The sequence below is a fragment of the Cladophialophora bantiana genome (genome assembly GCF_000835475.1).
Source record: "Cladophialophora bantiana CBS 173.52 unplaced genomic scaffold supercont1.2, whole genome shotgun sequence".
Lineage (NCBI taxonomy): Eukaryota > Fungi > Ascomycota > Eurotiomycetes > Chaetothyriales > Herpotrichiellaceae > Cladophialophora > Cladophialophora bantiana.
Genome location: NW_015971576.1, coordinates 433,172 through 460,109, shown reverse-complemented (window position 1 = coordinate 460,109; position 26,938 = coordinate 433,172). Strand labels below are relative to the sequence as shown.

The 26,938-nt window shown below is 50.9% G+C and overlaps 7 protein-coding genes across 7 annotated transcripts; 2 read left to right on the top strand and 5 right to left on the bottom strand.

Annotated features, from left to right (window-relative positions):
* Positions 1-521: 521 nt before the first annotated feature.
* On the top strand, positions 522-6,297 carry Z519_01171 (uncharacterized protein; the record flags this gene model as incomplete). Its single annotated transcript, XM_016758928.1, has 5 exons — positions 522-995; positions 1,044-1,297; positions 1,396-1,478; positions 1,539-1,799; positions 1,841-6,297. The coding sequence occupies 5 exons, from the start codon at positions 522-524 to the stop codon at positions 6,295-6,297; spliced, it is 5,529 nt and encodes a 1,842-aa protein (XP_016624256.1).
* Positions 6,298-6,890: 593 nt separating this feature from the next.
* Positions 6,891-8,827, bottom strand: Z519_01170 (uncharacterized protein; the record flags this gene model as incomplete). The annotated part of the gene is made up of 6 exons (XM_016758927.1): positions 6,891-7,085; positions 7,174-7,248; positions 7,310-7,467; positions 7,528-7,875; positions 7,933-8,649; positions 8,716-8,827. 6 exons carry the CDS (start codon positions 8,825-8,827, stop codon positions 6,891-6,893), a joined length of 1,605 nt encoding a protein of 534 aa, XP_016624255.1.
* A 1,288-nt stretch (positions 8,828-10,115) lies between these two features.
* Z519_01169 (uncharacterized protein) lies at positions 10,116-15,439 on the bottom strand (the record flags this gene model as incomplete). The annotated part of the gene is made up of 10 exons (XM_016758926.1): positions 10,116-10,793; positions 10,848-11,235; positions 11,296-11,913; positions 11,963-12,635; positions 13,491-13,494; positions 13,542-13,637; positions 13,710-14,459; positions 14,533-14,850; positions 14,923-15,037; positions 15,108-15,439. 10 exons carry the CDS (start codon positions 15,437-15,439, stop codon positions 10,116-10,118), a joined length of 3,972 nt encoding a protein of 1,323 aa, XP_016624254.1.
* Positions 15,440-16,286: 847 nt separating this feature from the next.
* On the top strand, positions 16,287-17,306 carry Z519_01168 (uncharacterized protein; the record flags this gene model as incomplete). Its single annotated transcript, XM_016758925.1, has 4 exons — positions 16,287-16,429; positions 16,503-16,758; positions 16,837-17,102; positions 17,204-17,306. 4 exons carry the CDS (start codon positions 16,287-16,289, stop codon positions 17,304-17,306), a joined length of 768 nt encoding a protein of 255 aa, XP_016624253.1.
* Positions 17,307-18,284: 978 nt separating this feature from the next.
* On the bottom strand, positions 18,285-18,782 carry Z519_01167 (uncharacterized protein; the record flags this gene model as incomplete). The annotated part of the gene is made up of 2 exons (XM_016758924.1): positions 18,285-18,677; positions 18,735-18,782. The coding sequence occupies 2 exons, from the start codon at positions 18,780-18,782 to the stop codon at positions 18,285-18,287; spliced, it is 441 nt and encodes a 146-aa protein (XP_016624252.1).
* Positions 18,783-21,186: 2,404 nt separating this feature from the next.
* Positions 21,187-23,608, bottom strand: Z519_01166 (uncharacterized protein; the record flags this gene model as incomplete). The annotated part of the gene is made up of 3 exons (XM_016758923.1): positions 21,187-22,262; positions 22,335-22,733; positions 22,822-23,608. The coding sequence occupies 3 exons, from the start codon at positions 23,606-23,608 to the stop codon at positions 21,187-21,189; spliced, it is 2,262 nt and encodes a 753-aa protein (XP_016624251.1).
* Positions 23,609-24,497: 889 nt separating this feature from the next.
* Z519_01165 (uncharacterized protein) lies at positions 24,498-26,211 on the bottom strand (the record flags this gene model as incomplete). The annotated part of the gene is made up of 3 exons (XM_016758922.1): positions 24,498-24,815; positions 24,865-25,848; positions 25,909-26,211. The coding sequence occupies 3 exons, from the start codon at positions 26,209-26,211 to the stop codon at positions 24,498-24,500; spliced, it is 1,605 nt and encodes a 534-aa protein (XP_016624250.1).
* Between the last annotated feature and the right edge of the window lie 727 nt (positions 26,212-26,938).

Sequence of the window (26,938 nt, the reverse complement as noted above, 5' to 3'; positions counted from 1 at the left end):
CATGGTAATTTACTTCAGAGTGGCTGTTACAGCGATAGCTGGCATTGGCCTGCTCCGGCCTACAGAACCCGGGACATAGTCTGCCAGGGACGAGCACTTCCTTGCTTGCTCACTGTCTGGCAATTATCTCTCAGCATAGCTCCGCCTGAACCTTTGGGGCGTTCTGGATTGCATCTGAAATGGAACGTACAGGCCCGTTGCTTACACATCTCTGCCAAAGAGCCCAGAACTCTACCCCTGACTCAATTTTGTTTCGATGCTTGCCTGATCGAGATTTGCGGGCCAATTTTCAATGTCTTCACATCTCTGAACATGGCCTCACGGCCGAGACCGCGATTCAGATGACGAGGCGTGGTCGAAGTCGGGCCCATGGCCTCCCCAAAAGTAGAGCCTTTGGAGCTATGATATTACACAGACTCTGCCCGTCTTCTCTTTGGGACTTTGCACAAGCTCTTCAAACACTCGTTTTTTCGACAATCCCTCTTTGGTCACTCGTTTGCGCTTCTTACTCCTTTTTCGCAATGCGCTCTTTAAATTTCCTTTCCCTACAGTCACTCGTTACGATTTTCCTCTCGTTGAATGTGTTCTTCGTCCAACATGTCGACTCTCTTGCTAGTACTGACACCATTACATGGGGTGGGTCAAATGACAGAACCGGCTACCAGAACAACCACAACATGGATCCCGCTGTGGTGGGAAGTTCCCAGTTCGGCCTCCTTTTCAAGACCAAGCTTCCCGGAGCATATCTCATCAACGGGCAGAACGTGCCAGAGCAGATATTCTCCCAGCCACTGGTCTATACTGGTTCGGATGGTGTTCAATATGTCTATGTCGCAACAACTCAGAATAATGTGTACAAAATAGTCGCAAATACCGGCGTCATCGTTGCATCTCGGAACCTTCATCGCCCATTCTTGGTCAGCGATCTGGATGGATGTGTTGACATCAACCCAACTGTTGGTGTGACGGCAACAGGTGTCATTGATCCCGATACGGTGCGTTCATCCTTCCTTTCCCGATTTCGAGTTCTAACTTCAAACCAGGACACATGGTACATGACGTCCAAGACTTACGTTGATCAAAGTCTTACGGGAGCGACCGGGCGTCCAAATGGTCGCTACTACGTTCATGCCATCAGCACTGTTGACCTTTCCGAGAGGCCCAATTTTCCAGTCAGCCTCGAGGGGATGGTAGCTCGAAATAATCCCGTGCGGTCATTCAACGGCGGGATCCATCATCAACGTCCTGGTTTGCTTCATACTGGTGACTATGTGTACGCTGGTTTCGCCAGCCATTGGTATGTTTGACTCGTGCTGCCTAGCAGAACGATCGGAGAGAGTCCATTCTCTCTCTGCGCTTTTCATTTCTGCGGCTGATCAATTCATCCCGTTACAGTGTCCAGTACAACTTCACCGGCTGGATTGTAGGCTGGAATAAGAGTACCGGACAGCTCGTGGAAAGATTCGCAACCGAAGGCGGTAGGTCGTTGTTGTTTCTTGCACAGTTACTATTAGGCAACATTGTCTAACACTTTGCAGCTGGCGTTGGCCCTGACGTTCCCGGAGCGGGTGTTTGGATGTCCGGTGGTGGTCTTGCAAGCGACGACAAAGGTTCTATGTTTTTCGCTTCCGGCAATGGCTATGCCTCTCAACTCAACGGAGTACCTGTAAATGGCAGGAATCCACCAACGGCGCTGGAAGAGGCTGCTGTGCACATGGCAATCAACGATGATGGCTCTCTATCTGTAGTCGACTTTTTCATGCCCTGGGAAAAAACGCAACTTGATGGTGCTGACAAAGGTAATGCTCCTCTCCTTAACTTTATATTCAAAACTGACTAGGCGCAGATCTCGGTACATCGCCGCTAGAACTCCTTCCAAGTCAGTTCTCCTGTGGCGACATCACACGAATCGGCGTCGTCACCGGTAAGAGTGGAAAGACTTACTGGCTCAATCTTGACAACCTCGGAGGCTATCAAAACGGCCCAAACAAGCTGGACAATGTGATCCAAGTTTTTCAGAACGAAAACTCAGTCTATGCTGGAGCTGGTGTTTACCCGCTTGAAGGTGGCTACATCTACATCAACGTCATCCAATATCAGACCCATGTGTTCAAATTCTCCTGCAATCATGGGGTACCATATTTCAACAAGGTGGCCGACTCTCCTGAGAAGAATGCCTACATTCTCGGCGTAGGTCACGGCACCGTCACTTCGCTCAACGATCAGCCCGGAACAGGCTTGGTGTGGACGTCGGATGTCGAAGGGTCTAACCTTCGAATCTACAATGCCATCCCCGATGAGAATGGACTCATGACGGAAATCAATTCATTCGTCACACCAGGAACCACCAAGTTTACCAGACCTGTCTTTGGAAATGGGATTGTCTATCAAGGCACTACAGTCGGCTACCTTTACGCCTACGGAGCACCGGTCAATTTGCCTCTGAACTGTACAACTCTCCAGTTTGGCACAGCCAATCTCAACACAACCACTACGTCGATGACCGTGCGATGTACAGCCAATACTGCGGTTACTGTCACCGCCGCAAGCCTTTCAGGAAATCCAAATTTCGCTATCGGTGGATTGCCCAATTTCCCTCTGGCAGTCGCCAACGGACAACAGTTTTCATTTCAGGCAACCTTCACTCCTCAAACCGTTGGCCCGCTATCTTCGTCCGTGATCTTGAACACAACTCAGCAGGCCGCCGGCTTCAGCATCAACACTCCCGTCCAGCTGAAGGGGACTGGTCAGAGCCAAGCTGCTCTGATGATGGTCACTCCAAATACTGTCAGCTGGAATGGTGTGATCACTGGACTGCAAGCCGGCGGAGTCAACCAATCTGTGGTCATTAACAATCTTGGAAACAGTCCTCTGTCAATCAGCAGCATTAGGTATTCCATTGTGGCCGAGACTGGACCCTGGATCTCGCCCAATGGCACCAAAGCAGCAACTGTAATCTCCGCTTTCACATTCTACAACATGCCGTCGTCTGTTCCTCCCAATAGCGCTGTCATTGTTCCAATCAACTTCAACCCTCCGAATTCCGGCAATTACGTCGCGTTCGTTCAGTTTGTCTCCAACGGTGGAACCAAAGTGATTGATGTCCTTGCGGCCGGATCAGATCAACCGAAGGCTGTGGTCGAGTTCCAGAGCCTTGATGGAGGGTGGGTCTCATACGACAATGCCACGGCCTTCAGCTTTGGTAACGTCACAGAGAACACCAGCCGGTATCTGAAGATGCGCCTGACCAACAATGGCTCCGCCAACGCGGCGGCATTGTCAGTGACGGTCAGCAAGCCTCCTTTCGGCATTGCCGGAAGCATCATTGGCGCCAGCAACCAAGTCGACCTCGCAGAGGGCACACTGGTTTACGCGGGCCAAAACCTCACCGCCACACTCTTTTGCTCCGTGCCAAAGAGTCAAATCAATGTCGGCCCCTACAATGGCACTGTTCAGTGGACCATGAACCTCAACGATCCGAGCTTTGGAAAGCAACACATCCAATTCTTCTGCAATGCTGTCGCGGAACAAGCACCTCCATTGAATCCGGTCACCCAGCAAGGCATCTACAGATACGGGGGCTGCTTCAAGGAGAACAATCCAGGCCGACAACTTCAGACCGCCAAGTACAGCGGGCCTAACAACACTAATGAACAGTGCATATCTTTGTGCTCGGCAGCTGGGTACATCTTTGCTGGTACTCAATACGAACAAGAGTGCTGGTGTGGCTACAACCGACCCAAGACAGTTGTAGCTGATGCCAATTGCAACTTTGCCTGCACCGGTAACGTCAATGAGATCTGCGGAGGCAATGGTATCGAGGAAACTGGCTCTTACATCTCCCTCTTTGGCGATATCACGCGTTGGAACGGCAATTCTACAGATACACCTGGCCCATACGTCAATCCTGGCACGCTAGGATATAACAGTTTGGGCTGCTACACCGAAGGTTCCAACTCTCGAGCACTGAATGTGCAGCCCAACGCGAACAACACTGTAGCTTCATGTCTCCAAGCTTGCCAAGGCTACTTGTACTCTGGTGTCGAATACGGTGGGCAGTGCTTCTGTGGAAATACACTGGCGGCAGGCTCCATCAATGCCAGTGCATCTGATTGCAGCATGACTTGCAACAACAACCAGACGGAATACTGTGGAGGCCCGAGCCGGCTCAACATGTACATTTACGGCAATGGTACCCTTCCAGGCACAACCCCTTCTAACGGTGGAGGCAACAACAATCCCCCTGCGCCATCAGGCCCAATGATTCCGTCCACAATCGGCAATTTCACCTACCAGTCTTGCTACGCTGAAATCCCTGGCCGTGCACTCAGTGCTTTTGCCCTTGCCGACAATACTATCACGTTGCAGACGTGCGCCAGCAACTGCACGCAGTATCAGTATTTCGGCGTCGAATACGGCCGGGAATGCTACTGTGGAAACAGCATAAGCCCTGGTAGCGCCCCAGCGACAGATGGGCGTTGCAACATGGCATGTTCCGGCAATTCCAGCTTCATTTGCGGTGGGCCAAATGGATTGACTCTGTACCGAAATCTGAATTGGACCGCTTCCACCCCTCCTCCGCCGCCACCAAATCCGACTGGCCCAAACATTGTCCCCAGTGTGGGTAATTTTCAGTATGTCGACTGCCACACGGAAATTCCTGGTCGCACTTTGACGGGCAAGGCAATCGCCTCGAATGACATGACTGTGCAACATTGTGCCGGAAACTGCACCGGCTTTACATACTTCGCCGTCGAGTATGGTCAGGAATGTTACTGTGGAAATAGCCTGGGTTCTGGGTCTGTTACAGCTACGGACGGACGATGCTTCATGACTTGTTCCGGCAATTCGTCGACCATTTGCGGTGGGCCTAATGGGCTGAGTCTTTATCAGTACGTTGTGCCCTCGACTTCGAGTTCAACCTCGAGGGCTACAAGTACGACCGCTCTTAGCACTTCGGTCAGAGCATCTTCAACCCAATCAACATCGACAACTCGATCGACTTCTACCTCTTCGGGCCTGTCTGCAACCGTATCATTCAGCAGTGCTTCGATCTCGAGTTCTACCCAATCCTCTGTAGCTAGCACGTTTAGCGTCACGATCTCGACACGGACTGCAGGCTCGTCAACCACTTCAATACTCTCTTCGACTACATCATCAATCACGGGCTCAACCTCGTCGCTTTCACCTGTCACCACATCATCAAACTCATCACCAAGCATAACCGCTACTTCTGGTTTAAATTCTAGGCCATTGTCTTCCTCAACGAGCGCAGCGGACAGTGTTACTGGCACTACCAACACATTCAGAACCACTACCGCTGCGTCGACGTTGACGACTTCCGTGGGTTTTACGACTTCGGCTACAGCTGCCAGAACCAGCTCAAGTACTTTATCTTCGGCGGTTACGAGCACGAGTACGAGCATAGGCACGTCTAGAGCCGCGTCGTCGTCGAATAGTGCTAGTTTTGCCACTAGCTCCTTGCCTGCTTCTTCGACAACTAGCAGTGCAGCCGTCGCGTCAAGCTCAATCCCCACAACCACAAGTCAACTTGACCTTTCCACTCTGACAACAAGTTCAACCCGCTTGACCACCTTGTCCACTTTATCAGGCGCCGCCACGAGCACATCAACCGCGAGCACCTCATCATCCGCGCCATTGAATCCCTTCTTCCCCGCCATCTATCTCGGCTGTGCTCCTGAGCTGTCGAATGGACGCCTCCTCTCCGTCTCGTCCTCTTCAAACTCGGCAATGACAATCACCTCGTGTATTTCGTTCTGCTCGGCGCAAAACTTGCCCCTCGCGGGCCTGGAGTACTCGCGGGAATGCTACTGCGCATATTCCCTCTCGCCTTCCACAGTCTTGAATGCTACGGGATGCAGCATGCCGTGCGCGGGCAATGCGCAGCAGATGTGCGGTGGACCGAGTCGCTTGAGTGTATACAACAATACCTCGCTGTCACCTCCCAGTGTGAAGGCCAGCATAGGGGGCTATACCTACCAAGGATGCTTCACAGATCCTTCCGCCGCGCAACGTACGCTGCAAGGCTACAGCACCTCCAACGGCACCTCCATGACGCAAGAATTCTGCATCTCGGCCTGCCAAGCCAGAGGGTACAAATATGCGGGCGTGGAGTTTGGCAGGGAATGTTATTGCTCGAACCAGCTGAGCATCGTGAGTAACGGAGGCAAGGGTTCGCAGACATCAGAAGGGGATTGTTCCATGCTGTGTGCCGGCGATACCAATGAATTTTGTGGTGGAAGTGCGAGAATCGGGGTCTGGATGAGTCGTCTTTGATGCTTCGTGGTCGGAGGTTTATTCGGCTTCTCTTCTTGGGTGTTTTCCTTTTTAGAGATTCCTCTTCTCAGTCATTCGTCTGACGTGGCGTCTTCCATTCATCCTCCAGCGTGTATAGACGAAGGGGCGTTGGTATACTCTCCACATTTTCTCGCTTTCTCGGAACGCCCATGAAGTCGAAACTTTTCATGAACGCAAAATATTGTCGTTGTAATGGTAAAGAATTGGTTATATTATGCCAACAAGTTTCTTTTCTGTATTGTTAGCCAGATTATTCTCGCAACAAGAGCAAATATCTAAAGAAAGCAGGTGAATTCTCTGGACCGTCGTCAAGATGCTATAAAGTCGGGTACTACTATGAACTGGGCTTCGGATAAGCTAGCTTCTTGTTTCTATATACAAATCCTACTGAGACTACGGATAGTCTTCTCGAAACCAAAATATCGAATTGTCCGACCGGATAACAAACCGGTCCAACCCCCGGAAATGCCTCGCTAGAGGAGTTGAGTTCTGGGATAGATAGTCTGGGTGCCGAAAGGGTCGGCTGGCTCCGAGGTTGATTTGGCTATTTGGCTGCGAGCGAATGACGGCGCTCATTCGACCTTTTCCACCGATTCCTCAACATGGGTGACCGAGGAGCCTGGCTTTTTGTCCATGAAAGCGCCAGTGTTGACTTGAACGTCGTGCAGTGCCTTTTCTTGGATCTCCGTTTGATAGGTCTTGAACTTGAAGACGCCGACTCGCTTCTCGAACAGTTCATCAATCTCCTCCAAGGATCGCCCTTTCAACTGTTAAACAGCTTTCAGTCAGCCCCAAAAAGCCAGAGCCAGAGCCAGCTCTTTTAGAGAAGTTGGTTTTGTTACGTCTGTTACTTACCTCTGGGATACAGAGAAAGTAGAAAATGGCACACACAATGTTGCTCCCGAACCAGATGTATCCGTACTTGGGGCCCTGGGGAGAACATCAGTAAAAAGAGATCCGGATGCTCAGTAGGACTTCCACTGTAACTCACCCAATTCAGATCGGTGGGGTTGATGAAATAGGGCGTGCAGAAACTGGTGAGCCACGCAAAAACGTATTGGATCGAGGTTGCTGATCCCACGGTCCACGCACGGAGACGGGAGCTCACCAGCTCCGTAGCTACAGGATACGTTGCAGCGCCAACGCAGCCTGAATGAAAACATTGTCAGCAATACCACTCCCACATGGGAGATCCGGGCAACCCCAAACCGTTATAGAAGAAACCCCAAATTGCAACCATTGCCACAGTGACTTTGCCGGTAGTGATGGTAAATGGTGAAACACTCTGCGCGATGGCCATTCCCAGGAAGCAGAGACTCGTCACGACGGACCCAAAGATGCAGATGAATCTTCTCCCGACCAGATGGCGCATGGCGTACATGCCGCAGTTGACTCCCACAAACCCGATACAGGTGATCATAATTGAGTACTGGAAAGCTTGTTTGATGCCGGCAATTTGGAAGAAATATGTCTGATAGGCGATAGGGAACCAAGATCCGCTGCCTGCTTGTGTCAAAATGGTACCCCAACACAACAGTGTCCTCCGCAAGTCGGCACCTCCATCCAAAAGTCAGCTGTGAAAGTCATGCCACACAAAATGCCAGCGTCACTCACCGCGAAACATATCCAGGAGTCCCACAGACTTCGCGATCCTTCTTTCTTCCTCGACACCGCGAATAATTTCTGCCCATTCAAGTTCAAAATACTCCGGAGCCAGCGAATCTGCCCGTAGTGTCTCCAAGGACTTTCGGGCCTCACTTTCTTTATTATGATGTAGCAGCCATCGAGGGGTTTCAGGAACGAAGAATAGCCCAATCCCCAGAAGGACTGGCACAATATAAAGACTTCCGATCGGAATCTGATAAGAACCTTTGTCCAGGCGATCCTTTGTATAGTTGTCGACGATTGTACCCAGAATCGCACCGATATTGACCCAATAGGCAAAAAGGGCCACCATAACTCCTCTGAGATGAGCTGGTGCGATTTCGGCGGTGTAGATGTTCGAGAACGTGACGAGGAACCCATTGGAAAATCCGAGGACAATTCGGCCAAGATATATCACCCCCTTATTTGTAGTGCCAATCTGAATGGCCAATCCAACACAGTTCAAGAAGCAGGCCAGCCAAAGGGCTGTCTTGCGGCCGTAGAAGGCACCGAAAGCTCCAGCGAGGATCGATGAGAGAAAAGCTCCGAGCGTCAAGAGTGAGCCGATCAGTTGCTGAAAAGTGCTGTCAATCCCATAGCCTCCCGGGCTGTTTGGATCAGGAAAGCCAAACACTTTCAGAAAGCCGGGCATAGCCTGGAGGGCGCCAATTGCGGCACTGTCGAAGCCTTTACGGTTGGTCAATGTCAGCTTCCTGCTGCTCCCGAACTCAGCGCTCAATTTTGTCAACTAACCATATTGAGTATTGGCGGTTGCAACAATGCAAGCCATGATCAAACACTTGCGGTTGGCCCAAAGGGACGTCACCGGAAGGGTAACTTGGCTGGTATGCGGAACTTCCGACATCTTAATACTGGTCGAGAACAGATGCAAGGTTCGTTCCCCCGTGAGTCAGCTCTGCACCGTATGTAGACGCTCACAGATTATATGTCCCCTTGTTCCCTCCACAACCCTGCAACCAAACCTAGGGATACCTCCACAAACCCGGTGGGAGAGACGCGACACTGGGTCCGAAAACCATGGGTATAGTTGCGATCCTTCCGAGGTCGAGCGTCCACATGTGGAGCTTAGCTTGTCTGATTCAATCGGCCTCTCGGTTATTTCAGTCGCCCTCCATCTCGCAGTTTAGACGAAAAGAGGAATTGGACTCTTTTCCATGCTGTATTCATCCTTAATCGACACGAGATAACTCCGCATGTGGGGAGGATAGACATTCAACCTCGCTCGTGACCTGAATTGACCACTCATGTGCTGGTCTCGAGACACTCCAGAATGTGGGATTCCTTCTCCACGACATATCCAGAGTTAAGCGCATTAAAAAGATGTAGCTGGGGAAGTGGAAGCGGCGATAATTAGTAAGGCTCCCAAGCAATAGCAATAGACTCTCGCCTACCACCTAGACAGGTTACCTTGGCTGATCTAATCCTCAAGGTCCCCATAGCAGGTCAAGGGATGTTCTTGTCTTTCTGATCTTTCACGCAGACTCCTTCCTGTACGCTGAACACAATACCGACAGATCTGCCCCACATGCGGAGGCATAGCAAGGACACGCAGGTTGTAACTGCCGCCTCTCATTTTTTGCGCTGGAGTTATCTGGCACGGCGATTCGCCGCTGCAAGGGAAAAGACGGCAGATTTGATGGTCGTTCGTTAAAGCTGTTGTGGCACAACGACCATGCCAGACAAAGACAAGTGTCAAGGTCTCGTTGACGAATCGGAGAGCATGAAATTTGAAAGGATCTTACCACCAGTCTATTCAACGACGTTCTGATCAATGCTGAACGCTTGCACCGTCCGATAAATTCACTAGGTTGGACGACACCCGCCCGCAATACCGCTCTTCGATGAGCTTGATAGATAAGAGCGGAAAGAAATACCCATACACCAAGAGCCAGGTAAGCATGTCGTAAAAGCTAGCGCGGGAACCTGAGCCGAAGTTTTGATCACTGATCCTTCGTCGAACACATGGCCACATCTCACTGACTTGGACATTTGGCTGACTGGGGCTGCAAGAATTCTCAGCCACACGCTTTAGGCGGTCGAGGTATCCATTATCCTCTGGTACTAGTCTGCGACATGATAGCTTAGCCTGGGATATTTTCATGGCGCTGTGAATCACCCACTCATCTCAGCCATCAAGGTAGATAGTCGAAATTGAATAGGCTTCCGTACTGGTGCAAGCCCATTAGGTTGGGTACATCCATCATCTGAAGGCCGTTGATGGCCTGGTCTGAAATAATAGGTCCAGGAAATTGATTCATGCCACTCCATACGTCTCCCAGATAATTGGTAGAGAAGTCAAATGGCTGTGCTTCAAGGAACTCGGTGGTTGGATCTCCATACGGAGGGGGCATCATCCTGGGCTCGGCGCCGCCGCCTTGGAAAATGAACGGCACGGCGGGCTGTGGAGACAGGCGGCGCTGCACTCTCCAACCCCCGGGCTCCTGATGGACAGGAGCCGAGACCGTGCTGTCTTCAGCTCTCGCGCGTGACATGGTTGATGTATTTGGCACATCCGGTGATAGTGTTGTAGATGGCAGACATTTTGATGTGCTAGCTTCTATTTGTTGGCTTTTTTCGAATGAATGGCTGGTCGATGTTGTCGGATGATCAAACTGTGCTTCAACGTGGAAAATGGGACCCATCTGGCCGACGGGCACCTCTCCTAAGTCTTGACCGTCAAGACCGACGGGCATGAGAGATGAATCGGCTTCGCCAGAATCTGCAACGGCCAGATCAGTGGCCCCCAGCCTTTGGTGTTCGAGGCGTTCTCTAGTCTCTGCAAATTCCGCAGGGAGAAGAGCAATCATCGTCTTTCACAATATTAGCCTTCAGGTGGAAGATGCATAGCAGATCTATTCACCGACCTCTAGAATGGTCTGCGCTCTTTCGGCAGCGTCATTTCCATTCGCAAGAAAAGCAATCGCCTTTCGACCGATTGATATATCCTTGAACGCCAATTCTCTGCCTTCCCAGTCGGCAGAGTCGAGAACAATGAACATAAGTGTCACGACAGACCCGAACACCATATGCAAGACTGTAAAATTTCCGCCTTGGAGAAGATCATTTTTGTACAATTCTCCGCTTAAATTCAAAATAGTGTGACACGCTCGAACACAGGCCGCTGCATAGGGTGAAAAAGTGATGTTGGACGATGATGTACTTTGAGCAAGAGGTTTGGAGAGGTAATGAATGAAAGGTCTGTAGAGGTAGAGCTGAACATGCGCATGGGACATGCAAAGGAGATACTGCGTCCTGAAGCAGAGAAAGTCAGCAAGTTCTCAGTTTCTTTGATTAAGCAATCGAGGAACATACCGTAGTAAAGATCTGGACGTCGAGTGGGATTTTAGACGAAACCCAAAGGGCAGATTTTCTGTCCACCCCTTGAGAGCTCTCTCGATATCCTTGATTTTCTCAATGCTGACTAGATATGTTGTGGCCTGTGATCCCGGAATTTTGCCTACACCTCTTGGTGGGTATATGTCCCGGACGACCTGATCCAGGATCTTGTGAAGGGCGATAATGGTGTTTAGACCCGCTATTGTACACACCTCCTCCGGAGGCTGAGGTGAAATGGATTCTTTTGTGATGTAAGCATCATTTACTTCCACCGGCAAATCTTGGTCGACATTTTCATCGTTTAAGAGCCTAGGCATGCCACATGCCGTTGCAAAATAATTTCCGAGAAGTCTCAACACCCAGAAAATTCGCTTGCTTACTTCTCGCTCGATTAGATCGTCGTATTTGGACTTTGAACGATGGAGACCCATTCGGAGGGCAAGCGTTAGTGCATGTGTTACGTATGAGTAACAGGTCCCAGCACGAGCATTACCTATTGTGAAGAGAATAAGGAAGGTCATGGTTTGGAGGGATATTTCATCTGTACAATCGCCAAGGTCGATAAATGCTCGACTGGCAGCAAAGTATTGTAGCCTGTCAAGATTAGCTTCGGGTGTTGCTCTCGATGATGTAGCAAACCTACCCCTCGGTGATTTCCAGCTCGCGAGAGGACTGCCCGGTGTCTTTCTGGATGAATATACAGCCGAGAGCGAGGACTGCATAGAGGAGAGGAAGAAAACGCAGCTCTTCGGCCGTAGATTCATCGGATCCGAGTGCATATATGTCGTCAAAGCAGCGGTCGAAGCTCGGTCGATGTAGGATGGGGAAAAGGGAATATGATTCCAATGCAGCATCTACTAAAGCTCGAGCCTTTGCTTTTGAGGGAAGGCAGACGGTCACCGCAGGAGAGTAATCACAATCAAACAACTTTGCAACTGGCCTACTTGGAGGGCGTATTCGTGAACGAACATTGTCGCCTGGCCAGTTTTTTATATCTTCCCGCATCCGTTGGATGAACGCCCGGTCTCCGGAATAGCCCTGAAAGCTGTCCTCGGCCTCTTCAGTTGCGTGTCGCGTGAGGACGAATTTCGGCGTGACCCAGGAGATGTCGTTGTCAGGATGCTCTGTGGAACAATCGGAAGGATGATCTATGCTAGAGCGCCCAGGCAATTGACATTCTGACGCGGGAAGTATACCATTCAGATGTGCAGGACGAGTGAGGTTCTTTATGCATGACTCCAAAGCTTCAATCCTAGCCTTCAGAGCCTCGACATGCTCCGCAGTCCGAAGGCACTTTCTTTTTCTGTGACTTGGTTCTGGATAAATACAGTCTGACAATGTTAGGGATTGTGGAGCTGGAATCCTTTGTATCGATTCTGGGCTCACCTTGAAAAGATGTTCCACAGTGCTTGCATGGATTCTTTCTGTCACATTTAATTTTCCTTTCTCGACAGGATCTGCAGGCCCTTGAAATGGGCCGCAGATTTTGTGCTTCGCGCTTCCTCATGTTGAGCTCAGGACGTACGCCATGTGATAGTCTGAAATCGGCTTCTGCTATGGGGAAGTCCATGGTATCTGTGCCATCTCGAGGCCCCCGAGTAATGCTGTTACTCTGACTTTGAGGACTCTGATGTGAAGAGGGCTGCATAGCACAAAGTTGTTGTTCATTGACCATCGCGATCCCCGCCGTGTTCTCTGTGAAAAGGCAGGGATCACACGGAGCGTGTAGTTATACCTATGGGGTATGGTAAAATGCAAGGGAATTTTCTGTCTGCAAGTTGAGGATCAATGTGAGTAGTGCAAGAAAAGAGCATGGAAATATTGATAGAGGGATCATTTGCCAGGTAAAGAATCGAGAAATTGACGTCTTGAGGGAGAAAGAGGATGTAAGTTTCTCGGTGACGGGGAACGGCATGCGCGATTAATTAAGCTCGGAAGTTCCCTCTGGGCGGGCGTAGGGGCCCCAAGGGGGTCCTGCGCGCCTAATTGATAACTCCGCTAACGCCGGGGACAGTTACTTTAGGCTCTGCCCAGGCAGAAAGGGTGCTTGGTTTGGCTCTGTGACTGCAAATCCACCCTCTATTCCGTAGCCACCCAAAAATAATGGCCTTCCAAATTACCTAGAGATGCTACCGTATATCTATCAACATGCCACCCTCAGACAATATTACCCGCCTGAGACAAAACTAACAACTCTGTCAAACTGATTATTCTAATCTTACAGGGAAACGTTCCCTCAAGACCCCTCCATATTGCCGTAGAAGAACTGGTGCTGGAATCAAAGCGAGAGTAATAAACCCCAGCATTGAATTTCCCCACTGCATTCTAGTCAGCACGTATTCATATACAGTCCTCGACAAAAGGTCACTTGGCAGAGCAGAGAGGCTTACTCCATATCCAAGTTGTTGATACAGCGAAGGCCCTGCGAGTGGAAGGAAAGCCCCGAAAAAGGATCGCGTCACCGTCACTGAAGCTATCCCGGAAGCTGCGTACCTGGAGTATGAGTCGATGATGTATGTCTGGATGGACGTGAAGATCCCAATCATTCCAAATCCAAATGGGAGGAGGCCAATGATAGGCACAATCCAGTGTACCTTGGCCTGAATCGACCATCCGTACCAAAAGAAGGATATGGGAACAAAAAATGCATAGAGCAAACACATTGTCAGTCGCATCTCGGGTTGGTAGACTCCGTCATTGGCGTGGGTGAGGCGGATGATGATGCGGTCGCTTGAGAGTCCAAAAAGAGCCTGTCCACAGAGCAACCCGAGTCCCAACCCGATATAAGCGAGACCAGTCAAGTCAGGACTCCAAAGATACGTTCTTTGGAAGACGTCGGTGACTGTCGTGAAGAGCAAGTAGAGGCATCCATATATCAGAGCAACATAGATTGCCAACAGTCCAACGATAGGCGACATAAACAACATCTTTGCTGGCCTTATCAAGCTGCGAACAAGAAGGGTCCCTGCTGAGCGTTGGCCCTGCGTTTTGTCGTAGCAACTTATCAAGTCGCTGCGTTTCAGCTCTTTTGCAAGGCGCCGAGTCTTCTCGCGGATGAGGACAGTGTGGTTAGTTTCGCGATAGAAGATGAGAATAAGACTTGTGCATGCTCCTGCGACGATCAACAGGGTCCAAAAGACCTAGGAGGCATCAAAAAAAATTAGTTCAAGCGCTACACATGAGCCAGATTGAGAGGGGACTCATAGAACGTACCCATCTCCATCCTGGCCCCTGAGCGATGAAGCCTCCACAAATTGGACCCAGAACGGGTCCAAACAGAGGCCCTGCAGTGAAGATAGACATAGCCAGCCCACGCTGTTCCTTCTCGAATAGATCTGCTATCGTACCGCCCCCGATAGTCAAGCAAGCTGACCCACCCATGCCTGTGAGCAACCGAAAGACAATCAAAGACGAGATATTGGGCGCCAGTGCGCAGCCGATCTGCCACACCGTGAAATGTAGTGACGCGATATTCAAGATAATTCTTCGACCATATATCTCACTAAGTGGTGAGAGGAACAGCGGCCCAATCTATCGAAAGCTTAGTCAGAATCCAAGCGGACAAAGGCGTTGTCTTGAGCTGAAAAGATCGGGTGGCTTTACCGCGTAGCCAAGGACATATGCTGAGACAACAAAAGTGCTCAGCAATGTTGAATTGTTGTGAAATTCGACATCGGCGAAGCGAACGGCGGGCGCAAAAACAGAAGACGCAAATGGACTGTGAGTTTGAGAATTTGATCCGGGTTAATGCATGGTACGTCAAGCAGGACTGGGGTGCAGCAACCAACCTAATCAGTGTCATTGAGCTCACGAGGAAAAGGATGGTCCATTTGCGCATTGAGGTATAATTCCGTGGATTTTCTAGATCATCTTGCCCTTCCCATCCGACAATACCCTTGTCAAGGTCTTGCTCTGGAAGGACATCCCTCTTCAATACAAGCACTTTCTGACGAGCTCTCAATTGTTCTGAAGATTTCTTTTGCGACGACTGTTCATCTTGATGCTGCGGCGGCGGTTTGGACTGGCTAGGCTCTTGCGGAGGTATCTCTTCTGGCGGGTTAAATGGCATCTGAGCCTCGACGTGTCGGCTGTTTTGATCTCTGGTGCTAACTGGAGCCATTAACTTAACGCTTAAGGCCTCTTAGCAATACTAATAGACAAGAATACACTGGCCGTCGAACAAGGCTGCTTCAGCATATCAGAACAAATATTTTTACTCCCTTGGCTTGGGCCTTATAAAGCTCTAAAGGAGAGGCAACATCTCCACGAAACATGCTTTGGATATGTGTATCCCGATGAGTACATATGAGATCAGCCCCATATTTAACGCACCGATAGCGGATTACTTTTGTCGTGTACCTCGAGACGAAGCGCCTTCGGCCTTGTAAAGAAGCAGTTCTCCGTGATTTGGGTTAGTGCAAAAGGCTAAAATATGGAGACATCCGTACGCGAGACCAATCAGTCGTTTCAGCCCTGGAAGCAACCCGACATCAAGAAACCCATGAAGCGCTGTACAATACTCGATTGATGGACTGTCGGGTCTCACTGCAAGACGACCGCACTAACCTCGATCACGGTGCGGAATCATGTCGTGGGCCGACGCTTTCCCGGTACGGTTCGTATCTGTGACGATGCTTGCAGGTTGAATCTCTTGGGCATCCACGGTATGGGAGCGATTCGGCTCGAAGCTCCAGGGCCCCAGAATACAGAACAATGTCCGATATCAAAGTCCGTTAGAAAGGCGATGGAGATATCGGAGACAGGTAATGTGAGTGGCTTCTTCGTTCTCACTGTCCGTTTGTACAATCTCAGTTCCAAAGCCACTGCTGCAGAAGCTTTAAAAGAATGGCCGGACGCGCGAGAAAGAATGTCCTTGCTGCAAGTACCCGAGACTCGTGAAGACTAACCAATTCATTCATACTCTACTACTTCCAGCTGGCGTCCTTGGTTCCTGCTCATTCGACAAGATGACATCTCACGGACCGGATACCTGCTGCTACAAGGGATTCAAGCACGAAGGCGAAGCGACGGGTCAAATTAAACAATGGAATGACTTCGAGGTTTATGTCAAATATCCCGAAGATCGGTCTACGGAGAAAGCGATTCTTTTGTACGTTTGTCATGATTTTTCTCCAAGCATCCGCATATCCTTGTACTGATGTGTAGCTAAACCCTCCACACAGCCTGACTGATGTTGTTGGTCATCGATCCATCAACTCTCAGCTGATGGCAGACCAATTTAGCGTCAACGGGTACTTCGTTGTGATGCCCGATCTCTTCTATGGAGATTCAATCGATCTCAACAAAGTAGGCGAGCTCGATATCCCCAAGTGGTTCGGAGGCGGATACAACGCCAAAGGAATCGGGCACGACACGTCCACCGTTGACCCAATTGTCGAGACATGTTTGTCTGAGATGCGAAACAAGTACCATTGCAAAGTACGTGGAAATTTGTGGACTCCTCTCCTTTATCCGTCTCCGGTCTGCAGCAGGAAATCTCTGACTCAAAGGTGACAGAAAATCGGTGCTGTGGGATACTGTTTCGGAGCGAAATACGTCGTCCGCCATTTACGCCCAGATCAAGCAAAAATCGACGTAGGATACGGCGCACATCCAAGCCAGGTCGAAAAGGACGAGCTTCAAGGTATCAAGGGGCCGCTCGCCATCGCCGCGGCGGAGAACGATCACATCTTCCCGGCCGAGAAGCGGCACGAGAGTGAGGAGATCCTAAAATCCCTGGGTCTCCCTTACCAGATAAATCTGTACGGGGGCGTTGCGCACGGGTAAGTCTTTCTTTCCCTTGTAATATCAGTCCCAGGACAGGATTGTCTTCCCCCGGAGCTAAATGGGCCAGATAGCTGACAGTCCACTTTCTTTCCCCTAGCTTCGCCGTGCGTGGAGACTGGAAGGATCGCACACAGTTGTACGCCAAAGAGGCATCTTTCTCACAAGCTTTGCAGTGGTTTGCAGAGCATATGCAGAAATGAGAAAGGTCACTAGAAAGTCTTTCGAGAGACGTCCTTCTTTTACCTCTTTTTTTCTTTTTCTTTTTTCTTTATTACCACCGCCTCCTGAATTTAGCCCCACATATCGTAGTGGCTTCTTTCGAGGAGATGTATATTAGACCATCCATGACCCGTCGATGACTCTCAGCAGGTGGAACCTTCATATGAGACGCGCAAGATTGGAACAGAGGGATAGAAAATTTATCGAAGTCAAAATGCAGAGGAGACGGAGCGGTCGAGCCGCTAGTGGTTTGATGAGTAGAATAAGAGGATGGTGGTAAATTGCGCCACATATTTCCAAAGTTGCACCATATGGTCCCTGCGTGCCCCTATCAGCGGAGCATGGAATGACTGGTCTAGTAGGCATCCGCACGTGATCCTAATCCGTACTCCAGGGATGTCAGATGCGCCAAGACATTATCAACCCTGCCACGCAAGAGGATTTTGCATCGCGATTGTGAGAACGTCAGGCTCGTCTCTCTAAAAGATAGGCATTTCTCATTACGGTGCTGTTTGATTTCATTGACCATAGTGTAGCACAGAGATCTACATTTTGGCCACTTCTAGCTCTGCCGCATCTTCTCATCAGCACATCCTCATGATCACCAACTGCTGGACCGACGCGGTCCTAGCGCCCAGTTAACAGCGACATGATAGAATGAGAAGGACCTGCTCCTCGCCCCACAACCCAGAACCGCACAACGGCGGAGAAACCCAAACCACGCCGGTACGACCAAGCGTTATGCAAACGTAAGTAGGAAATGGTATCTCAATGGTCAAGGCATCTCAATCAACACAAATGAAAATGAGCTTCATCAATCTCATACAACCAACCCACATGAACATCGTACACTGCCTCGACTTCGATTTAGGCCCCAGACAATGGTGACGGGAGAAGAGGGGTGACTCCCTAGCAGAGCCGATATCGATCCTTTTGCCGTCTTCCAGCCTTGCTGACTTTCATATCTTGAGAGCAGCCTTTTCATCAATAATGGCAAACGGATTGGTCTTCTTTGCCACGGGCCGTTTAACGCGGAGGACGGCATCTTGGTCTGACATTCTCCTGCCTAGTGCGCGCTCAACCTTTGCGCCTAGGCTTAGTTTGCTGAGATCATCGGTCTTCTTCTGGGAGGGGACAAAGCGCTGCTGCTGAAGGCGTTTGTTTTCCAGCCTGTCGAGGCCTTGAGTGAGGTGGCGGATCTCTGCCAAGCCGGTTTCGGGGCTGACGGCGATATTTGCAGTGCCAGAGCCAGAAACTAGAGTTTGCGAGTTTGAGATGTTGCTGGTGGTGGTAGCAAAGGACGGAGAGGCCGAGTAGGTTGAGTAGCGTTTGGAAGTGCGCTTGGAGGTGAGCTGGTCGGGGTGTTAAATACGATAAACAATCCAAAGGTTGGAAAGACATGGACTTACACTGGGGGCCATAATAGGCCTTTGAGATTCAAGAGATCGGCGAGACATAGTTGCGGTAAGGAGCTGTTATGGTTGCAAGTCGTTGGGATTCAACCAGCACGGAGTGTCGAGGATGTCAATGTGTGGGAAGAAAAACTTGGTGGTATTCCAACCACAAAAGGGTGCTCTCTTTCCCGCTGGCCCAGACTTTTTGCGAAAGTGGGAGGGGGGCGGAGAGAAACGGCAAGCAATGATTCCAGAACAAAAAGGTCGGGGCAAGCAAGGGTTAATAAGTTTGGGTCTGAACCGATTGAGTCGAAAGCAGCGGTGACGGTGGAGTGGGAGGTGAACAAGCGTGGCCAAAAACCGCAATTCCGCTGGTGATCAAAGTCCACTCCGGACTAGATGTTTTGACGGCCAAATGCTGACGCCAGCGAATTGAGTTCAAATGTTTTCTGACTTAATAACAACCTGAGGGTATTGGTCCTGATTTGATATTCGAGGCTGTAAGAGTGTAGAGAGCCGCGATGAAGTTGGACAGAGGGAGAATCCTGACAGGTGTCGGGTACTGATAACACAAGGTGGTATGACTCAGGTCAGGTGGTCGGTGAACGGGACGCAGGATGAGGTATGGAGAAGTGGTCAGCGGTAATGATAGTGGAGAATCGGATAAGGCAACTTTTCCACTCGTGTGGGTTGGGTCGGATTGGACTGGATTGGACTGAAGGCTTTGGAGTGTCGAGGAAGGATGGAAGATGAAGCAGGGCAGAAGAGCCAGCCGCAGAGAGGAAGAGACAGAGATGCTGGACTTGTTGTGTGCGCGTATGTGAAAGAGCAGGTAAGTGAGAGTCTGGTGGTGGTGCAGGAGCAGACAGAGGGCCAAAAGACCACCAAGGCCGGGGGATCGGGCTCTTCTTTACCTTGTTGCCAGGAAGGTAGTTGTTAGGCCTGCCTGCCCAGGTTTAGAAACAAGCTTGTTTAACCCTTAGTGGGCATTGGGCTACCTACAAGTACTTGTACTTCCAGGGCCCCTCAGTAGCGCCGCTCAGAGGACATTGGTGGTTCCCTCTCTTTTCCTTTTGGAGGCGCAAGACTCCGGAATCTGTGCCCCTGTTCTGTCCCTAGGGCCATTGTCTCTTGGCCAGTCAAAGCCCGCTGTTGCTTTTGGTACCTGTTCCTCTTCGTATCCTCCGGAGTCGCCCCTTCCCTCTTTCTATGCCCCTGCATGACGCCCAGTCAAGCCACTGCTTCAGAATTGAACCCAGAACCCGGAACCTGGTCCACCACGTGGCGATTGACGGACCTGACCTGCATGGCAGCCAGTGACCAGTGGCCACCATCACCAACAACCCCGATACCACAGAATGGGGGACCCAGGGGAAAACAGGTAAATGTTCCATCTTCACAGTCCAGAACCTCAGCCACCTGCAGCCTTTCTATCCTCACACAAGTATCAAGTACAGAGTACTACGTGCCTCGTACACCTTGATCCCATTTAAACAGTCCTCTTCATTATCCGGCGCCAACTGGTTGCGCTCATTAACTTCCGCCTTCAAGCCGTTTGGGCAGATTGCGAAGGCCATCTGCGCGGTCATGTGCCCCTGACGAATATGGCTAACTGCGCACCCAAACCGAGATACGTGGCTAGAGTCCTACAAGTATTTGGCATTTGGCTTGTCCGGCACCATCACCTGTGATCACCAAGGATAATGCCTCCTCATAAGAAAAAGATGCCAAGAGAGAAACCAGAGAGCCCCAGCGCAGTCAGTGTTGGGCGTTTCCAAGGGAAAACCCGCAGCTCCATCGTATCCCTGTGCGATGCTCATCCCTGGGAATCGGATCTCGACTATGCACGCCAGTGTTTCACAACCTCTGGCCCAGAGTCATGTTGCCCAGGTCCAGGACCAGGAGCACGCAGGTCGCCCGCTGTCAGCTTGTCCCTTCAAGTCGCATGCAGCCAGAGACGGGGCTCCTTTCCGAGGATGGCCAGCGTCAAAGTCCGGAATCAATTCTTTACATCATGCCCTGTCAAAACTTAGCAGCCAATCTCGGCTCGCTGTCAAAGATCTGTCCTGACTTGGATTCTTGAATAACCAGCGCTGATTAACTTCATGAGCTGTGTTTGGTTGTTGCACCGTGACACCTTGCTGCAAGCTATGAGAAGATAAGCCACAGGTTTATCCCACTGGTATTTCCGTAGCACTTTCCTCACAAGGGGGCACGTGGACATTGACAACTGCGGACTCCAGCGCGAGCGAAGCATAAGGAACGAAATTGAACTCAGTCTGCGACAGGCCAAATTACTCCAACGGGTCGAGAATCCTACCCGTGGAACAAAGCGGCATCCGAGCGGGCTCATCACAGACCCAGATCATCATCCATATCGGCACACGAGTATGATATTATCTCATCGCCGTCGAACCTGAGTAAGTGGCTCCCTCGTCGCCCTGTCAGCATTATCGTCCATCATCCATCAATCATGCCAACCAAAGTAATGCCAGCCCTGTGTCCACCATTCATTAACACTTCCAGTCGCACCAAAATGCTTTGCCAGCCAAAATGCTAATCCACCAACAACGCCGAAACTTCCCACAATCTGTAAAGCAATCCATCCCCTCGTGCGCATGCTATCCCGCCATCTTAACAGTCCCAGAGGATCATGCATTTGATAGCTCGGCAAGACGTCCACTCCGTATGCCGTGCTGCCTTTGCCGCCCTTTCTTACTAGCGCCTGTGCGCTATCGCCCTGCAGTAGGGGCACGATCGTGCCATCGCGGACTTCCTCTCCCATTCTCTCCACAAGCCAGACCGCTCTCTCCCCCCGTGCAAGTCGCTCATAGCGCTCCCTCTCCCTCTGCAGACTCAACTGCAATTCGCTTGCCCACTTACTCAGCCGTATCTGCGCCAGTCTTTCCTCCCGTTGTGTGTGGTCGGCGACTTTGGCCAGTGCCCAAGAGTTCGATGTGTTGAGTGAGACCTCTGATCCAATAGGGATCAAAACACCCGAGTTGGAAGTGCTCAGTGGTGTCTGTAATGGAGAGGTGAGTGTCGAATTGCGCATTGAGGGATTATACGACTGTGACCGAAGAGAGGGTGATGGTACAGAGGTTAGTCTTGGATGTGTTGAGTGCCAAGCTACGAGTTTCCTCGCTGCGGTATGGCGCAGATAAGCGACCGTCTCAGGCTCGAATATTGATTCTACGAGCAGGCTGAGTTCAGAGGGAAGGAGCGGTTGAATGTATTCGGGCGACATGAGGAGGGAGGCATCCATCGTGTCGAGGTCGGGACCATTAGTTGAGGTCACCGTATAGGGAGCTGTTGCTGGTGCTGGCGCTGTGGGTTGGGTGGGCTCTAATGTCGATGGGACTAACGCCGCCGGCGAAGATAGGGATGTTGGGAGTCGAGGTAAGCTGGACACGCTAGGATCCAGACACTGTTTGATATATTGCTGATCTTCGATAGTGAGAAGATCCGACTTCGCAATAAGAGGAATGATGTTGCATAGTTCGGACAACTGGCGAATACAGTCGCAGTCGTCTTGTACGGTATCTAAATCACCAAGATCAATCACCACTCATCTCCGAAAGCACCATCTCTGAACCCAGCAAAGCACTGACTTACCCTTTGAGATCAAATACAATATCACGTCGACCTGACTGGCACCCCTCCCACTCAATAACCCCGAGAACTCGCTCGCGAGCTGATCAACACTCATCATGGCGTTCACCAGTTGTTGTTCTGCATAGTGAATAAGCATCTCCAACTTGACTGAATCAGCAGTGTCCACAAAGCAGATATTCCTCTCAAGCACAGAGTCACCCATAGACTTGCGCCGGCGCAGGATGCGAGACTCCTCAATTGTGGACCACCATTCGGGATACGGCTTTGTAGAGGCGTAGACTTCGTTGATTGGCTCCGAAATACTAGTAGAAGTTCGATAAGAAGTGTTGAGCGGATCGACATGGACAATATCTTCACAGAGTTGGACGATGGACTTTATTAGGGAGGTCTTTCCCACGCCTGTATTCCATGGCACAGTCAGTAACCTGGCGTCGCTGCACTTGTTCTATGTCTCTTCGTTGCTTAGAATGATAAGAACAAAACCTACCTTTCCGACCAGCAACCATAATCTTGAACCTCCCTAACCTCTTCCCTCTCTGCGTAAAAGGCCGTCTAGACGGCATCTTGATACTTGGCATGATAAGTTCAGGGTGGCTGTCCTGGACTCCTCCTCCTAGTGACGACGACATCTCCGGACCACCGACTCGCTCAGCCCCAGTCTCATTCTCGTCTTCGTCACCACTGGATAGTATCGCCTGACTGCTCGTCTCATCCGCATTTGTCAGCAGCTCATCGTCAGAATTCGCGGAGGACTTCGTCTGTAACGATCTTCGTGAGGCAAGAGATTTCGGACTGCCAGGTAGAGAAATGTCTCGTGAAGGTAACGGCGAGGGGCTGACGACTCTCTCGAGGACAGGCTGAGGGGAACTGGCATTGGTGTCGGCGTTCGCGCTGGGCGAGCCCCGTCGGAAGCGTTCACAGTTCGTCCCGGGCTTGATGGTCGAACGACGTCGGCTCCCGCTTCTTCCTTGTACTGGGGCTTCAGCTTGTCGGGGTGTGATGTGCTTGGTTGATGACCGGTCGCGGTCGGCTTCTTCAATGGTATCCTGCAGACTGCTCAAGGGCGACACAGACAGCGGCGCTCCAGCACCCTTGTCGGACTGGTGCGGCTTGACGGAGGCATCAGGATCCCGAGATAGGAAGAAAGTAGTGGCAGGATTGCTATGGCGTTCACGGTCACCAACTAACGAAGGAGAATGCGAGTCGGCATTGGACGGCTTGCGAGGACGTGGTGAGTCTGCTGTACTGTTATCAAGGCCGATTCCTGGTCTCATTGTGCAGTCATGAAGGGAATTGGCAAGAGCAGGCGATATTATAGTGGACAAGGAGGGGGGGTTAAAGAGTTTTTGATGTTTTCTAGACTGACCGACAGGACTGGCAGCTGACAGCGAAGCAAGATACAAGTCAAACAGGTCACCGATGTCGCGGCCTGAAGTTACTCCTCAGCCTATCCTGCCTATCCTAGATTACCCCACGGCAAGCCAGGCAATACTACCAAACAACACGCGGGGCAGAGTCTCTTATCGCTGCCTTAATGCCTCAGCTGATTGTACTTGTTCCTCCCCCTTCACCCTTGAAGACATTGAATGGCACTCTTTGAGTGATTCATCAGCATTGACCCTGTTCTCGATATTACAAAGTATTGCAACTTTTGAGCCAACCCACAATCACCATTAGGTAGGATATTTCTCATTCACAATGAGGACTACTGTACAATTCCATGCCCACGCCGGCGCCATCCTATCTCTAGGGAATCTTGGGGTCCCGGATAAAATGTTTCCCCTTCGTACACAGACAAATACATGACCTCGCTCGAAAAGACGCGCTTGCCCTCTGACCATGCATGGCCCTAAGCAAGGCCAACCTGAAGCTGTTGCTGCCTTGCTCGCTAGAGTTGTGAAAGGTGAGGGGAATCCCGCTTTCTGTTTCGTCCTGACCAATTCTGAGGCTGGCTATACGAACAACACTGCTGGATCGTGAAAATATGTGTAATGTAATGGAAAGTACTTTTTCCAAATACGCCGTTGCCAGGAAAATCGTTGAAAATCAATCCCATCACTTTTTCATCGCTCCGCTTGAACCCTGGAGAATGCAAGAAGCAAGTGACGAAAGATTCTTTCAGTGACCGATGCCGTGTTTCAGCATCGGGGCCCTGAGGAAACTTTAGGCAGTCTGGCCTTGACCACGTCCTTTGGGAGTGACAGTGCCAGTACCAGGCTTTCCACCTCGTTGAAATCCACCACCACGTCCGGCGTCCTTGGGAAAGTTGGTCTGGCTTCCGGATCGACCGCCCTGCATGCCACCCCGGCCACGGTTGGGAGGTCCTCCACCGCGGTTGAAGTTGGCATTGCTGCCGCCATATGCATTGGGACGGGGACGACGCTCTTCGACATATATCTGTTCAGTACCGATAGTGTGAGGATTGGCAGCGACGGCAGCAGCGTAACCGGCAGGATCAGCAAACTCGACAAAGGCACAGTTCTATATTCATTAGTGAAGCCCAAGAAATCAACAATGCTTGGTGACCTACCCTAGGTCGTGACACGTCGAAATATTTGAGATCGCCATACTTCTCGAGAACGTCTCTGAGGATCCTAGCATCAACTTTGTCGTTCACGTTCTTAATGTACGCCATTGTGATCCCCTCCGAGACAACTCTGTTCGGTGGCCGACTACTCTTCTTGCTGTGATCTGCAGTCTGCCAGCCATTGCTCTGTGAGGTCGGGGTGCTGGAAGTGGTGTTCGCGGTTCCTGGCACAGGTTCTGCCGGGGGCTTGGGAGCTTGTGCAGGTTGTGAAGGTCGGGGAGCTTTTGGTTGTGGCGGAGGAGTCAAAGGCAGGGCGGGAACAGCTGGCTTCTGCACACCACCTCCCAACATGCTGGCCCAGGTCTTCTTCGCAGGGGGTGCTTCAGGAGTTGGAGCGGGTGCAGCAGCCTCGGGGACGGGTTCAGCAGCAGCAACGGCTTCGGGTTCAGAAGGCTGCTCGGTTGCGACAGGTTCAGTGATTTCTTGGGTGACAGCGCCCTCTGTCGCAGATGAGAGCTCTGGAACTTCGGCAGCTTCTTCAGCGGGAGCCGGAACAACATCGCCATTGACCTCGGCTGGTTCTTCTTCTTGTGCTGCTTCCACCTTTTCTTCCTCAAGTTTCTCGTCGACCTTCTCAACAGCGTCCTCAGTGGCAACGACGTCCTCATGATGAGACTGAGAATCTGTCACACCTCCGGCAGGGGTGGGTGGCTCTTCCGCAGGGACTTCTGCCTGAGGTTGTTCATCTTCAACAATCTCATCCTCATCATCACTGAGGTAGCGGAAGATATCGTTTAGGACGAAATAGCCGTTGGGTTGTTCAGCGAGGACGAAAGTCTGTACAAACTTGTGATGCGGCTCTGATTTGTTGGACATCTCGCCAATGACCTGGACCACAATGTTGTTGTACGAGGCCTGAGAGTCGACATTGAGGACGCGCACTTTGCAGTCTTGGAGATCAAGGGCTTTAATCTTCTCGCTGATTGCCTGCGTTTTCCCTTTTGTCAGCCATCTCGATAGCCTTCAGGCGACAAGGTGACAACATACCTTTGTCCCGACAGCAGGAACAACTTTCTCAGCCTCGACACCCGTGACTAGCTGTGACTTCTTGGAGTAGAACAGGTGGATCTTTTCTGGGCTCTTGGACAGAGTTGTATAATATTGCTCCACAAAGTACCAGCCAATCTCTTGCGGGTCTGCCTTCTGCTGAGTGGTGGTGGAGGTGGTAGTACTTTGAGACGCGGAGGGAGCGTGAGTTGGCGCAGAGGGAGTGGAGGCGGCAAGTTCAGCAGGCTGGCCATATTGGTTTGCCCCGTACAAGCCGTTAACAGGTGCGGTTTCGGTCGCCATGGTAAGATATCAGCGTGAGAGCAGCCTAACGCGGTTCAACGTCGTCTTTTAAACTGAATGCGAGTCGCGTCGATAATCGAAGTAACCGGCTAGAAGACTCTGGATTTGATCGCGCGATGGGCAATAAGAAGATTCAACCAGCAGCGCGGTGAATCAAAGGTGACAGATCTCGCAGACTCTTAGTTGATAATCTAGCACGCAGGCAAACAGACGAGTGATTCCTCCAAGGGGTGGAAAAGCGGAGAATGAAGCACAAGAGACGCGCAGCAGGAAGAGGATGTTGGAAAATGAAATTATGAAAGGCTAGGGTATGTGATGGTCGATTGTGGGATGTTTGGTGGATGAATCAGAGAGGACAATTGCTGGTGCTGGTGCAGAAATCGCCCTTCCAAGGGTAGTATGAAAAATATAAAAAGCGGAGGAGGCAAGTTGGAGGCACTTGCAGCCTTGGCGGATTGCGATCGCTTCTTACCCTCTCCACCAAACTTGTGCCGCTTTGGCCGCTTTAATTGTGAATGCGGGCAAACATGCTTTCGCCGTCGATTGAATCTTGCTCTACTTTTGATGATTGGTTAGCAAACTGAAGTGCGTTTGCTGCGTCCTGACATGCATTATACAATACCAGCAAACTAGGTATCTCACGCTTCACAGCCTCTGTGTTTCAGCCTCCCTTTTGCTTTGTGGTTCGGAGTGACGCTCACCTAAGAGACATCCGACTGTCTGCCTC